General features: G+C 32.5%; 2 protein-coding genes across 2 annotated transcripts; one reads left to right on the top strand and one right to left on the bottom strand.

Moving 5' to 3' along the window:
• Window positions 1-205: 205 nt before the first annotated feature.
• LOC108214889 (serine/threonine-protein phosphatase 7 long form homolog) lies at window positions 206-5912 on the bottom strand. The gene is made up of 4 exons (XM_017387128.2): window positions 5635-5912; window positions 1287-2131; window positions 714-1194; window positions 206-619 (listed from the first exon to the last, which is right to left on the bottom strand). The coding sequence occupies exons 1-4, from the start codon at window positions 5638-5640 to the stop codon at window positions 398-400; spliced, it is 1554 nt and encodes a 517-aa protein (XP_017242617.1). The 5' UTR covers window positions 5641-5912; the 3' UTR covers window positions 206-397.
• A 3951-nt stretch (window positions 5913-9863) lies between these two features.
• On the top strand, window positions 9864-13926 carry LOC108212670 (UDP-galactose transporter 1; the record flags this gene model as incomplete). Its single annotated transcript, XM_017384390.2, has 5 exons — window positions 9864-9962; window positions 12531-12780; window positions 12870-13077; window positions 13329-13560; window positions 13702-13926. Coding segments are annotated over 5 exons (1014 nt in total), but the record flags the coding sequence as incomplete, so codon positions are not given.
• Between the last annotated feature and the right edge of the window lie 2370 nt (window positions 13927-16296).

Raw genomic sequence — 16296 nt, 5'->3', positions numbered from 1 at the left:
AAGAAAATTCATGAGAGTCATTAATTATGTGGCAACTTGCATAGAGTTCTACAAAATTTTGATGTCTTGCAAAAACATGAATCAAATGGTAAAAGAAAGGATGGAAGGCTAGCAAAATATGCATCAAAAGGTAAAAAGAAACACCAAAGGCAACATTGAAATTGAATTAGACAGAACCAGATGACAAGCAGCATTTTGAGCAATATAAAAAGAAAGAAGAAATCCATAAACTAATTAATTAATTTCAGCTCCAACTTTTCTCTTTAGTTTACAATAAGATTGTGCGAGTATAGTATGTGTTCCCTGTAAATCCACACAACGAGACCTCTGATCTCTATTGTAAATGCATGTTGGACACATAAGGATGCATTTCCTAAACAAGTCTATTTTGTTTTAGTTATTTGTTAGAGCCCTTCCGTGCCCTTTTCTTTCGTTTTGTTCGAACCACCTGTGTGCCCTCTTCCCCCTCTTTCTCCCGACGGTCATCCAAGGGAAAATCCGCAAATAACCCTATATGAGACTGCACCTGAATGTGGCGCCAACCTTCTAGGGCTATAGAAGTCACATCCCCAGGTATCTCACCCCTAGCAACACTGACTATTTTTCTCAGCAAATCCCCCTGCAAGATGAATATATATCGGAATCACATGTCAAGAGATCAATTCATGAATCCAGGTCAAATTAATAAACAACTCGCTAACAAGAATACTCACCGTGTATACATGAATACCACCAATGCAGGAATGGAATCTGCGAGTCCTATCAGTGTACCAATTATTATACTCGGTAACTGCACCATCACCAACAACTCCTCCAGCCAGGTTATCCAAACGAGACATCCAGATAGTAATACTTGCCTGGTGCTTTTGAATCCAATTACACTCGGCTTTGCCTTTCAATGTTATCTGATGCATCTCATGTGAATATTGAGCATCAGTTGGTATGGTCTGGATCATTCCAAACTGTCTCAATACTCTATCAGCCATGTGCGGTTCCACAATAAATATGCAAACTAGAGGACCGCGGTAGCGCCAGATATCCTGACCAGTAAAACAATATGCAGGTAATGCACTCAATATTTTTTCATTATACGGCTGCCATATGAAGTGAGAGGATGCAAGCTCATCCAAAGCTACTCGATAAAGTGAAACAGTACGACCAGTCGTCTCAGAAAATGCATGACGAACAAGCCACCTAAACAAACAAAATTACACATCAAAACATTATACACACAATTATATAAACAACCGAAAATACAAAATACAACTTGATAAATAATTATTTACCTCGACCCAAGTGGCCCTTTTGGATGTGCAGCCCAGAATGCCTCATCAATTAAGGAATGATTGGTGCGCAATGGGGAAATAGTTGGTAATCTCTCCCATGCCCACAACTGCAACAATATGAGACAACCAGCAATCTCTTCTGTATCTATCTTGGTAGCTTTGCATAGCTCCCTATACAAATATGCAAGCACAGCTGCACCCCAAGCATATCTTCCGCAAACCTCCAAATCTTGGATAAAAGGTACCCACATGCAATGTACAAGCCCCCCCGAATGATCAGTAAACATTGTCCCTGCAATCAACTGTAGCAAGTAGGACTGTGTGTAACGTATCAACTCCTCCTCAGATGCATCATCTGCTAATTTCGGGAAAATAGACTGAAACCAACTCAACTGAAGTCTGGCTCCATTAAATCGGTTGGGGGGAGGTGACTGCCCAAACACATGCCCAACGATGTCGCTCCATGACCCACCCTCAGCTTGGCTTACACCGACAACTGGCTCCCCGTCAACAGGCAAACCCAGAAGTATCGCTACATCCTGAAGTGTAATTGTACACTCTCCAATTGGGAGATGGAATGTGTGAGTCTCAGGTCTCCATCTCTCCACCAAAGCGCTAATCAGATTCCAATCAAGCTGAAGGGACGTCACCCTAGCTATGCCATAAAATCCCGTTCGTAGCAGCAAAGGAATCATTCTAGGATGTAATCGAGGAAACTTTTCCTGATTCGGGTTGCGACGGCGACATCTCTGAGGGTCACCACCTCCTGCTATCCAAATCTCTGTAGATCTGTGACTAGGTTGTAAATGCAGAACACTAGGATCTCTAGGTCCCGGATTCATATCCTATTAATCAGAAAAAAGAACAAAGGGTAACGTCTGATCCAACAGATGATGAAATTAGTGAAATGTTCTATGTCAGCAATCAAGCAAGTCACATTAATTAGCAGAAATACCATTTTTTGCAAACTACTTTCCAACTCTACTACGTAACCCGACTTTTTAAAGAGATATATGCAATTGCATTTGATGATTGTGTTGATTTTTGTAGCAAATGTTTTCCTTATAGTTGCACTGGGAATTTGGGATGCAAAGTTGTAAATTTGCAAATAACTTTCAAAATAATTATTTGTGCGATAAAAGTTCAAAAAAGAAATGTGTAACTTTGAAACTTATTATTATACAAAAAAGTAAAAGTTGTGTGAAATGAAAAATCATTGTATAGAAGTAATTTGAAATCCGTATTGATGTCTATATTGCCCACCTAATGTCAAAATGAGTCGAGGAACTGCGTATTGCCTTAAAAAAATATTTGGGTGAGAATATCTGACCTCACTCAAGCCCAATGCTATTACAACGTAGTTACAGGGATAAAATCCAGAATGACCAGGCTCATATAATATGACCCCAAATCTAAGTAAATATCATAATAGGATAACATTACATTTATGAAAATGACCCAACCAAAAAAACTGATATCTACTACTACTACTAAATATCGAATTAATAGTTTCTCAATCAAATTGAATTAAGCCATTCCAAATCTTTAACAACAGAAACAATTTAACTAGAAACATTTCTGGCCACCATACCAACATAACTCAAATCAAAATCTACTATACACATTCAAACAAGTGTGAAGATGAAAATTATATACCTCCATGGCTAAGAATGGGATCCGTACAAAAACCAGAAATTCACCTGATAGCTTCAATTTCCAACCAGAAACGTAATGGAAGTTGTGTTTTCTTTTTTTTCTTTTTTTTTTTTTGCCAGCGGAAGTTGTGTTTTCTTTAAATCTAAATTTGAGGACAAAATTAAACCCTAGAACAACACAAAGCTTCTACGGCGTGCGCAGTTGTAATGCACCCCTTCAAATTTATAGCCTACTTTTTACCTCTAAGTTATATATTTCACCTTTTTTTAACATTTTGTCTTTCCTTATTTATCCTTATAATTTTCAAATTTTTTCGAGATGGTCTAAACTCAACACAAACTAACTTGGAAAAACATATCTATGTTTATTGATTCATAAATTAGAAACATAAGAAAATATAAGATACTTAAATTATAAGCTCTTTTGGAATTTGAACTTCACTCGACTAGCTTGGAAATCTCGAGCTCTATCAGTTTGACCAAAAAAATTAATATTGTTTAGTTTTTCTGCTTGGCTCATGAAAAATCAAAATTGAAACTCTTTTAGATTTATATTAGATCAACTAATTTTTAGAAGTGTCATCAAACTAAAGTCACCGATTGACATGGCGGCTCTCATTGGTAACTCATATACTAATTATATAATCATTATACACACACACCAGCTCACTGCCTTATCTCCTTTATTTTTTATTTTTTATTAATTATGTTTAATTTCAATGAAATTCTGATGGAAATAATTAATTTTTATTTAAAATAAGTTTTAATGTAAATGATTGTTATGTTAACAGTAAATTAAATATTAGAAATATAGTATGTATATAAAAATTGATATGTTGACACGATTCAAGCCTTAGACCTTTTGGTAGTATTAAAATATATTCTTCTAACAAAAATTTAACGATTTCACAGTCATTATTCTTTTGGTAACCAACCAACCAAAGATACCCTTGTCAGCTTATAATAGTATCCTAAGTATAATGTAGTACAGCAGTATACTATGATAATTCAATATTAACTCCCTGTTATTCCCTTCTCCTATTCTAGTTTATTGAAGATCATTCTCTATGCAAAAGGAAAAAAGCTAAAGCAGTACAAGAAAGGCAAAGTTGCTGCAATATATCTATAGTATAAATAACTTCAGTGGATACGCCCAATAAATTACAATGTCTTACAAAAATCATTTATTTTAAATCTAAGAAAATTACTTCAAGCATCTTTAAACTATATGGGTTTTATTATCCAGATTCTTGTGCTATTTGATTAAATATTCTGATCCTCAGAGTTGTAAATATTTTTGATTCACATCCTTCCTTCTAAAATGGACTAACAGATACATATGACAGATAAAAAATAAAAAATAAGGGAAATAAAAACGAGTTGGGGATTGGTGACAATATTGTGGCACTTAAACTATATGGATTTTCCATGATATTAAACACCATTTATAAGTGTCACATATGTAAACATATGAAAAAGGGAATTAAGTTGGGGATTCCAAATCGGTTCAATTAAAGGCTAGTTCGACCATCAATGGTATTAACATATATATTATATGGTTTATAGGCCATTTATAATGTTTGAACCATAAACCCATATTCTTTTGCTCTGCATCATCTATTATGGCAATGTAAGATACAAATTCATAGCACGTTTCAGTCATAAATTCTAAACTTTTTGAAGTCTGTTCAGGGGTGGGTAAATAGTCCGCATCAGGTATTCATACCCATTTTTACCTAAAATTAGGGTTTAAAATATGCCCATGAGCCACAACTAATGTGTTTCTACTTGCATATGATTCATATTACATCTTTCACCTCAATTCTTGCAAGTGATATATATAAAGCCAATCCCAGCACAAACTTATATAAGAGTCAGACTCAAAGAACCGAATAAAGCTTCGGGAGTGGGCCTCGGCTCGGCTAACGAAAGTAGTTGCTATGGCCTCCATATCAGTTTTCTTTTTAACTTTTCATTTGCCATGTTAGGTATGACCATGCCGTTATTGAATTTTAGACCGAAGCATGAAAATGGGAAATAATTAAAACTATGAGGACCATATACACAATCAAATAGAATAGGGACCTGGACAAGGACAATAAACAAACAATTTTAATTTGGAAAATACATATAATTAATATTTACATGAGTTACTTACATTTAAATGAAGTAGTAACTAGATTTCAGTAAATGTATATCTTAAAATATATTTTTGCCATATTATGTAAGGGTCCTGGTCCCTCATATTGCCAGGACGTTTTAAACCAGCAAGCTAGTTTCTGGCTGTTAGATGAATATCCAACGGCCAGGATTTAACCGCTGGACGAGAACTCATTCAGCGCTTTTTAACCCTGAAAGTATTAAAATTTTGTTATAATCCAGGCCGATGGATATTCATCCAACAGCTAGAAACTAGCTTGCCAGTTAAAACGTACATTTAAGTACTCCATCTAAGTGTACAACACAGAATTCTTTCGCCCCGGCAAATGTTGAATGGAATACTCATTGGATATGTTCTGCAAATGTTGGCTGCTACAAATGTTACAAATAAATATATATTGCAGAATATATTGACATGTAATACTCCATTTAAGCCTGTATATATTCATTTCATATCCAATTAGCTTGATCATTAAACCCAAACAGAAATCAAAGATGCACAAGCGAAACACTAAAAATCAGAATTTTATTACCTCCATAGCGAAGAAAGGGACACACACAGAACAAACCAGAAATTATCGATTTGCCCCAAGTAATACGGCTCCGGAAATTGAATTCACTGACAACATGAACTGACACGGAGGTGCGACCTGCGTTTTGGTACTGTCTGAATTTGGGGGTGAAATAAACCCTAAACAGATAGAACAACCCTTCTACGGATGCGTTACGTGCGCGTAGCTGTAACGCACTCCTTCAATATGCGTAGGTATATTCGGTCTTATCCGATGGATATCCGATGGATATCCGATCTGTTTCGAATTGATTCATTTATCCGAACTCATTTTTTTTGGATTGGGATATATCTGTTGTCTAGACCCGAAAAAAATTAAAATATTATGAATTATTAAGTATGTATATGTATATTAATATTTTACTTTATTTTATATGCACGATACATGATTTTTTTTCATTTCATCAATATCGTATATTTTTTAGTTATTGTTTATTAAATACTCAAAATATAATAAAAATATAAATGAAAAATTGAATGAGTGTACACAATTAAATTACCATGTTTCACGTGTTTATTGTATTAAATGAAATATATGAGGCCCTCTTTTTATATTCCTAAATTTTAAAGCGGTATTTTAAAATATGATATGCTACCCTTATTTATATGATATGTACAAATACATATTTATATTAAAATAAATCTTGACTATAGAATTAAAAACAAATAAACAGTTAAGATTATTGTAATAGTTTTCAACTTTATGTATCATTGTTAAGGGGTATATTGATATTAAAATGGCAACAACTATCAAATTATTAATGACAATCATTCACAATTTAATGCAAATCATCAATAGCCTATTGCATTTTTAAAAATTTATATATAACAGATTTTTAGCAGACTATAGACACACAGATTTTAGATAAAATGCTTTTGATGTACTCGTTATACGAATCATTTTCTTGACAAACCACCCTGTCCTCGTTGTCACTCTTCACTAATGTCTCAATCTGGCCATGTCTACAAAATTCTCATTAGAATCCACCTAGTTAGCATGCAGATTCCTAAGATGCACCTCGGAAACAATAATCTGCTTGGAGTAGATTGTTTTTCTATTGACTTTGTAGCTTGAGTGGACAACATGCATATAGTTGTGTTCCTCCACAATTTAGAAGCATAAGACTCATCGCATTCTTCCTAGGAACTCTCCTTGATGTATTTATGATAATTTAGAAGCATAAGACTCATCGCATTCTTCCTAGGAACTCTCCTTGATGTATTTATGATGTAGTAAGCTGATGGGTGACTTTGAGGACAGAAAATTGTCATTCCAACTAATGGTATTATATATTTTGATTCACCGCGTATTGAAGATTCATATCCTACATCATTATCATGTACTTCGTTCTTCTCTTCCGCGTAAATAATAGCCAGCTCATTTTTCATTTTATTATAATGTTGTTTGTTTGTAATGAAATTTGATACTTATCAAAATATGATTTTTAGGATTCTGCCCATAATGTAAACAATTTGTACAGAGTATCTATTGAAATTTCTTCAAACTAATCTAATCAATATTATGATTATTTTGAGAAATCTTCCTATTTAAAGAACACTTACCTCACTCTCAAAATAAATAAGATATATATTTTATTAGAATATTACAAAGAATCTAAATATTATGAAGAAACAATGATTAACTTTAGTTATAGAGTCTCTACTTTAAAAAAACTCTATAATTAATAATTAAAAGCTAAAAAATATTTGCAAAAATACGGAGGTTGCATATGCAACTATATCTGCAACTACTAGTAACCATATATACAACAACAAATGCAACATTAAAAAAATCTGTTCGAAATTTCATTTAATTGCATAATAAGTTGCAAGTGGTTGCAACTGGCGAAAACGAGTACCCCTGCGTGGCTAATACTAATATCACAATTGCAACCATGAAATCAACTAAAATCAACCATAAAATCAATTAAATGTAACCAATTAAATACACATTTTCTTTTCAATATCCTATCTTCCCATATATATGTTGATATAATACGAATCAAGAAAATTCATATATAACAAGCAATAGAGATATTGTTGTTAGGATTTATGGGTGATCGGTAGCAGTCAACTTAACATTTTTATTTACTTAGATTTTTCTAAGTAGAACATACTGTCACAGCTAGAGTATGTCTTTGTAGTGTTTTCATAACTGTAATGTACTAAGAATGTCCTTGGAAGAAGTCCATTAAATTGTTCATGTCTCAAGTCGCACATCGGAATGACATTAAGTATAAGAAATGCTATTGTTAGTTAGATGACAACAATACTACAATAGACAGACAGTTGCAGGTCACGACAGATAGTTTATATCTGACAGCAACATTGGTTGAAACTCCATAGACAGCAAGTTTCCGCACGCAAGACAGCAGGATTTGAATTTCCTAACAGGAGCTTTTACAATAGATCACTGCCATCCAAATCATTGTTTGACAGCAAATACTGGTGTCACTATGTCACTGTCATCGGAGATACAGGATTGAATTTGAATTTTCATCAAGTCAACCCTGTGGAAGATAAAGTTGTTCAAAGATCAGGGATGCTGTAGAAAGTTGGTTTGTAGCACACCTACAAAGTCTACAACAGATGCTCAAGAATACACAAAGTCGTGGATAGTCGCCTGAAAAGAGTCAAGTCACTATCCACTGGGATTTGCAAAACTTAAATTAAAATGTATCCTAGGTTGCTTTTCATACAATGTAATATCTGTTTGATTAGCATTTTAGGATAATCACATGGGCTGCGATCTACAATTAGCTGCAAAAGTATAATCTACTTGTAGAGATGTATAGTCATATAGGAAACATCACTAGTTCTATTGTAACAACTAGCAAGAAGAACAACAACGATTGTATCTCTTGAGAGAAATAAAGCTCAAGAAACTCTTTCTTGAGGTATAGCAAAACTACGAAATAAATAATATATATTTTGTGAAGTTAACTACTGTGTTCTTCAAGCCTACATCTTAATCTATTGATAAACTTAAATTTTATATTCGTTGTTGAATTAAGATTTGAAATTATCAGTATTGCATTCACCCCCCCCCCCCCCCCCCCACTTCTGCAATACATTCTAGGACCAACAATTGTTCATTACATACCAAATTCGCTTGAAGATATTTGCATAAATCGGTGAAATACAGATTTCTTTTTTTCTTTTTACTAGCGATAGCCCTCCCCGCCATGCTTGATGATGAAGAGGACGACCGTAATCTGAAAACTCTGGCAGATAGATTTATTTAGTCTGTCATTGATATTAGTTATGGAACTGATAGGAAATGCTTTTAATCTAACAGATTGGTTCATCAAGCTATATATTTCTCGCTGGATAAGCCTCATACTACCAGTTGAATAAATGCATTTATCTTGAATATGATTAATTATACAAACTACAAAGTTTGCTAAGACGCATATGACGAGGAGAGAGAAGAGGGGGATTGATGATAAAGTGGAGGAGTGAGAGGTAGTGAGAGGAGAGTGAGAGAAAGAGGGGAGAGAAACAAAAAAGGAATGAAAAGATGAAGATAGTATTCTTGCAATTTAATTACCTCTGATTTGTTAAGTGAATGTTGGTTAAACTCTTTCGAAAAAGGAACTTAAATAATAAACATGATTGGTCGAAGTCATGGCATTTGTTTGGTTAAAAATAATTCAAAAATTATTAATTGGTTAACTAGTGTTGTAGACCCAGGTATTAGGAAGGGTTTTCGACAAATTCCATCATATTATAATTTATTTTTCTTTCATGAACATAATCAATTATTTTTTTTTAAGTACTGAAAATATAAACCACGACAGTAGATTTAGTTTTTTTCTTGCCTAGTAAGTGGCAACTCGATGCATACTCTGCCTCATTATATGTTTTGCTCAGATAGTATTTTCAGTATAGTTTTTACAATAAAATTTTGATGGTTTATAGCATATGTAGTAGCTATATATGATTGTGGTCATCAAATTGTTGTCTCTCCTCAGAAAACGGAATGATTTAATATAGAATCTCTGCTCTAATCATGCATGTGCATGCACTCTTCCTCTCTTCTCTTTCTCTCTTCGTAATAATCCACTATAATCCTCATCAAAACACACACAATATACATATGTGACTGTGTGCATGAAGAAATCGATTAGTAATTAATTAAGTAATGTATTTATAATTACTATTTTTTGTTGAAATCTAAATGTTTTACAATTATTGATGGAGTGGAGTTCTATTCGATCAGTTCTTTCTATCTTGCAATGGTGGGGTTTCAATGTCACTGTCATTATTATGAACAAATGGATCTTTCAGGTCTGTATGTATCATGCTCCCCATTATCGCTTTCTATCTTAATTTCTTTGTTATGTATCACTTGTTATGAAATTTATTTTTATATATTTTTTATGACATTATAATCAAGTGGGTTTTCTTCAATGTTATTGTTATGCTCATCATATCATATTTTTTTTAAAATTTTCATGTGCAGAGATGATACTTCTTGTATGCAACCAGATACTGTACTTGGATATGTATTTGACATTGTTGTGGTTGATTGATAAGAAAAAAGGGTGTTCAGAAAACACGATAGTTACATGGTAAATCTGAAATAAAAGAAATTATGTGAAAAAGGGATTGATACAAATCATTTTTAGAAGTATGACCAGGATAAGAGTTATTTTTGATGAAAAAAGTTTTCTGAAAACCTAAAAATGGTAGCTCTCAAAACATCAAATTAGTTTTTACAACTTGTAGGAAAATTAATATAATGGTTGCTTCTTTTACTAGTAGCTTGGTGGGAATCTCTACAACAATCTAATTAAGCATGATGTCTAACTTCTAATTATATTTTTTTTTTGCATTCATAAATCATTGAGTTAGCTATAGTCTCAACTTTGAATCCATATAATCTTCGATTTCTTAGATTGTTATGTTTCTTAAAATTTATTAGTGAAACAAATATTATAGTCTCACAGATTTTGTAGTATTCTTTCCACTTCAACCAATTACATCTTAGCATCTCTACTATATTTTTGTACTCTAACAAAAAATTTCATATTTGTAAAATTTAGTTGGTGGCCGTTGACCATGATTTGGTCTCTTTATGATATATATTATATATTATAGATTGTAACATAATTTTTTGGGGAATTATCTTGTATATTGTTTTTTCAATCTTATTTTCAAAAATACTACCTTATCCAATCTTATTTTCAAATCTCTAAAATATTTTCAAAAATACTACCTTTTTGAAAATATTTTCCAAAAATACGGTGGTTGCATATGCAACCATATATGCAACTACAAATCCTGATTTCCAGTTTCAGTTTTCAAATGTCATTTTCGACCTCATCTTTGGAGTCGATATATATATATATATATATATATATATATATATATATCGACTCCAAATATGAGGTCGAAAATGACATTTGAAAACTAGAACTCGAAATCAGGAATTCAGTTGCATATATAGTTGCATATGGTTGTATTCAGTTGCATATGGTTGCATTCAGTTGATTCTATTGCAATCTAATGGCCCCGCCAGGGGCACACCATACATCCGTTGCAACTTACAGTTTTCAGTTGCATTTAGTTGCATATGAGGTTGCATTTAGTTGCATATGAGGTTGCATTCAGTTGATTCTATTGCAATCTAATGGCCCCGCCAGGGGCACCCATAATTCAGTTGGAACTTACAGTTTTCAGTTGCATTTAGTTGCAAATGAGGTTGCATTTAGTTGCATATGAGGTTGCATTCAGTTGATTCTATTGCAATCTAATGGCCCCGCCAGGGGCACCCATACTTCGGTTGGAACTTACAGTTTTCAGTTGCATTTAGTTGCATATGAGGTTGCATATGAGGTTGCGTGCAACCTCATATGCAACGGAAAACTGTAAGTTGCAACTGATGTATGGGTGCCCCTGCGGGGCCATTAGATTACAATAGAATCAACTGAATACAACCCATATGCAACCATATATGCAACTGAATTCCTGATTTCAAGTTCCAGATTTCAAATGTCATTTTCGACCTCATATATATATATATATATGAGGTCGAAAATGACATTTGAAATCTGGAACTTGAAATCAGGATTTGTAGTTGCATATATGGTTGCATATGCAACCACAGTATTTTTGAAAATATTTTAGAGAAGGTAGTATTTTTGAAAATAAGATTGGATAAGGTAGTATTTTTGGAAATAAGATTGAAAACGTGATTATTAATAAAAAAAGCCCTAATTTTTTTATAGATTCAAAATAAATTATCAATTATTTTATAACTATACTTATCTATATATTTTAAACTTTTTAATAATGATTATTGAGGTTTCGAACAGTATCAGCATCACCATTTTTCGGCCCTAGCCCCTCACAAATATTGATAACCCTCCTTTCATCTCATAATGTTTTCAGCCTCATTTTTCAGACAATAATGACATTTTGAGTGTTTTAATTCAAATATCTAAGATATTAACTGTGTGATGCTTGTTACCAGATAGTCCTTTTGTCGATTAGGAAATATGATTTGTGCCCTCTTCTTTGTCTTCAATTGTATTAATTTTTTTAATTCTCTTTTTGTATATTGTACAAAATAGTTAGCATTTCATCATTGTTTGGCAGTTTGGTTTGTACAGATCAGACCAATGAACGTGGGCATATAAAATTCTCAACATGTAGTTATATTAAACACTGTTCGACTGTCTAACTTATGTATTGAGATAATATTGTTTTATATGTTGTATCTTCATGGAAGTCTGGAATATGCTCTTGTGTGGAAGCCTTTTATTAGCTCTAGTGATTCTTACATTGTACATATTATACACTGTAAGTTTATCATGTCTTATGGAATTTTTATTATTCTTTCTTGATTTACAGAAACTAGACTTCAAGTTTCCTTTGTCAGTTTCATGTATACACTTCATATGTTCTGCTTTTGGTGCCTACATGGTCATCAAAGTCTTAAGACTGAAGCCGCTTGTAATAGTTGACCCTGAAGATGTCTGGAGACGGGTGTTCCCAATGTCCTTTATTTTTTGTATTAACATAGTATTAGGGAATGTAAGCTTGCGGTATATTCCTGTTTCATTTATGCAAACCATCAAGTCATTTACTCCGGCGACTACAGGTCTAGTTTGCAATATTAAAATATAAATTCCTTTTTCTCTTTGTACAAAGTTTCTTAAATAAATATAACACTTATCCTATTTTTCACAGTAATTTTACAGTGGCTAGTCTGGAGAAAGTACTTTGATTGGAGAATTTGGGCTTCACTTATTCCTATTGTTGGAGGAATTCTTGTCACTTCTGTTACCGAACTTAGCTTTAATGTACTTGGATTTTGTGCAGCCTTGTTTGGCTGTATTGCTACTTCAACTAAAACTATCCTAGCTGAATCATTGCTACATGGCTACAAGTTTGATAGGTATTATACTATATATTTGTAACTTTATTTGGGAACTGCTTTATTTTGTGTGATCATCATCTTTACATCTATATGATAAATGGTAAAATCTAATACTAAGTTTATGTTTATATATGCATTACAGTTTTTTCTTGTCTATTTTTTCTTTCATATAAGCCTGTTTAAATGTATAAAACTTTTGTTGTAGTTTAAGAAACATAGTTTTTATGATTTATTATAGTTTAATCCTGGTGTTTCCTTCTCACTTTCAGCATAAATACGGTGTACTACATGGCACCTTTTGCAACAATGATCTTGGCGATACCAGCATTAATACTTGAAGGAGCCGGGGTCTTGGAATGGATCACTACATGCCCAACACTTCTACATTCTCTCATAATTATTATAAGCTCTGGCATAATGGCATTTTGTCTAAACTTCTCCATCTTTTACGTTATTCATTCAACAACAGCAGTGACATTTAATGTAGCTGGAAATCTTAAGGTAAGATCAAGATAATTAACTAAATCTAATACCATAAACCCTGTTTTATCAAATATATGTTATTCCCTCAAATACTAAAATTATTGCCAAAAGACCACACAATTATAGATAAATAACTCCACCATTTTTTTTATCTGACAGGTTGCAGTCGCTGTAACATTCTCATGGCTCATATTCCGTAACCCCATTTCGCTTATGAATGCCATTGGTTGTACAATAACACTTGTAGGATGTACATTTTACGGATATGTGAGGCAGTTAATCAGCCAAGCAGGAAGTCCTCGTACTCCTCGCTCTCCACAAACTCGATCAGACATTATCCCTCTTGTAAAAGAGAAGTTAGATACCAAGGTTGCATCTAATTAGTTGTCAATTTTTCGAATAGTACAGTAATTATCGGAAGTATACGATTACTAAAAGAGAATTTGGGATATGCAAGGTCTCTTGATTCCAAGTCAGAGCCTCCCACTAGTATTGTAAAAAAAATTAAGATAATTCTCTTTGGTATCATTGCACAATCTTACTATTGCTCAATGAAATTATTACGTTATTTGTTTATCTTGTACATTATTTCTCGTCACTGAGTATACTAACCTTTGTTTGGAATACATGCTTGATTTGATAAAAAGTTACTTAGCATTAAAGTTGTAACGTTTATTTAACTAATCAATATATATTATTGAAATGAATTATCAGTGGATTAGATTAAAGTGTCATCCAAATTTATTCAAGACAAAATTTATCGAAGGCAAAATTCATATGTCAACAAATGATGCTAATAATCTAGAAGATTTGTAACTAGTAAAATGCGATCTTAAGATCAACTGAGTAGTTGAAATTCCAAAAGAGGAATAAGTTCTAAGTTAAATTGGATGATTCTACAACCTATGAACGGATATGCAGAATTAAATGCTAACTTGTAAATATTCTGAATCATAAAATTCAATCAAATAAAATGAAGATCAATGAATGATTCTAATGTATCAAAAGAAGAAGAATAAAAAAATATCACTGCATGCCCAACATACTATACTAATCAATGTCAACACGCGTCCATTAATAGCAACAATATGATTGTGTAGAGATCAAGATTAACTTGAAAATCAAGAAAAATAACTTGGACGCACGAGTCTTGTTTGAGAGAGGAACATGCTAATCCAGAAGAAACGTCTTCAAAAGATTCTTAAGGCAAATCAGACAAATTTTACAAGTAATGGAATAACATAAAGAAATGACATGATAATTTTTTTTTATTAGTTTTAAAAATAGAGAGTATTCTTATACTAGTGTAATTTATATATAACTAAGTCTGTAGTAATGTTATTTTATAAAGTGAACTATATTTAAATTAAAATAGCGATGTATAGTTTTTTTTATCACGGATTATTTCCACAAAGATTAAAATTTCTTAGCTCATAATAGATTACATTAAAATTTTAAGATCTTGTTTATTAAATTTCAGTATAATTTCTTACTAGTTTGTATATTTCATATGCGAAAAAGTAAAAAATATCCAAAAGGTAAAATTAGATCATAGTTAGAAAAATTTCAGTATTAAATCTGATTGGTTTCATTCTCATTATAATGAGACACTCTTTATGCACATAATCACCCTATAAAAATTAGATAAAAATACTTTTAAAAACTTATCTGGAGACACGATTGCTGACAATTATGGGAATATTGTTTCTCGTTTTCCGAATGTAGACCAACATGCAGATATGTATAGTTGTATGTTTTTACCTAAAATTCAGTTTTATAGACATATATTAGATTTATAGTGTAAAATAGATTACACATGAGAAATTTTTGTATTAAGATACATGAATAGATATTTAAATCAGGTAAAATATAATTAAAATGAAAAAGATACTTATGTTCAGAATTTGATTCTGAAAATAAAGAGAATGATTATGGATTCATGCGGTAGATAACGACATGATAACATGTAATTAGTTTAATTAATAAAATTTAATATTGAACTTATTTAATAACTTAAATGAAAAATTAGGAAAAAAACTTTTCGTGAATGTTTAAGTAATAATTTATCTGACTTTTATATTATATATCATATTAATATATATATACTTTGAGAGATGGGCACGGGGGCACTTCGGGGTCGGGGAGTGCTATCCCCGCCCCCGATCCTCGAATTCAATACCCCCGACTTTGCCCCGACCCCGAACGGGAATTTTTTCCTCCCCGATCCCCGCCTCGAACGGGGAATGGGGATCCCCGCGGAGATTCGGGAAATTTTATTTTTTAATAAAAAAATATCCTTATAATATAAAATATAACTTTTACTAAGAAAAAAAACTACTAACTCGTAATATACTGATAAAATGATGTTATCTCATATTTTCAACATCAAATCATATTAAAATTAATTTATAATATAAAAAACGACAATTTTAAAATTATAAATATATTATATATTTTTAATAATTTATTTAGTATAATATATAAAAATATATTACACACACACAATCGGGGTCGGGTAGGGATGGGCACGGGGGCACTTCGGGGTCAGGGAGTGTTATCCCCATCCCCGATCCCCGAATTCAATACCGATCCCCGATCCTGATCGGAACCCCGAATGGGGATTCTTTTCCTCCCGATCCCCTCCCCGAACGGGGAACGGGGATCCCCGCGTGAATTCGGGAAATTTTATTTTTTTAATAAAAATATTAACTTTATAATATTTAATATATATTTTAATAAAAAATAACTACTACT

Source organism: Daucus carota, chromosome 3 (assembly GCF_001625215.2).
Source record: "Daucus carota subsp. sativus chromosome 3, DH1 v3.0, whole genome shotgun sequence".
Lineage (NCBI taxonomy): Eukaryota > Viridiplantae > Streptophyta > Magnoliopsida > Apiales > Apiaceae > Daucus > Daucus carota.
Note: the sequence above shows the minus strand (reverse complement) of the source record. Positions and strands in the feature narration are given on the sequence as shown.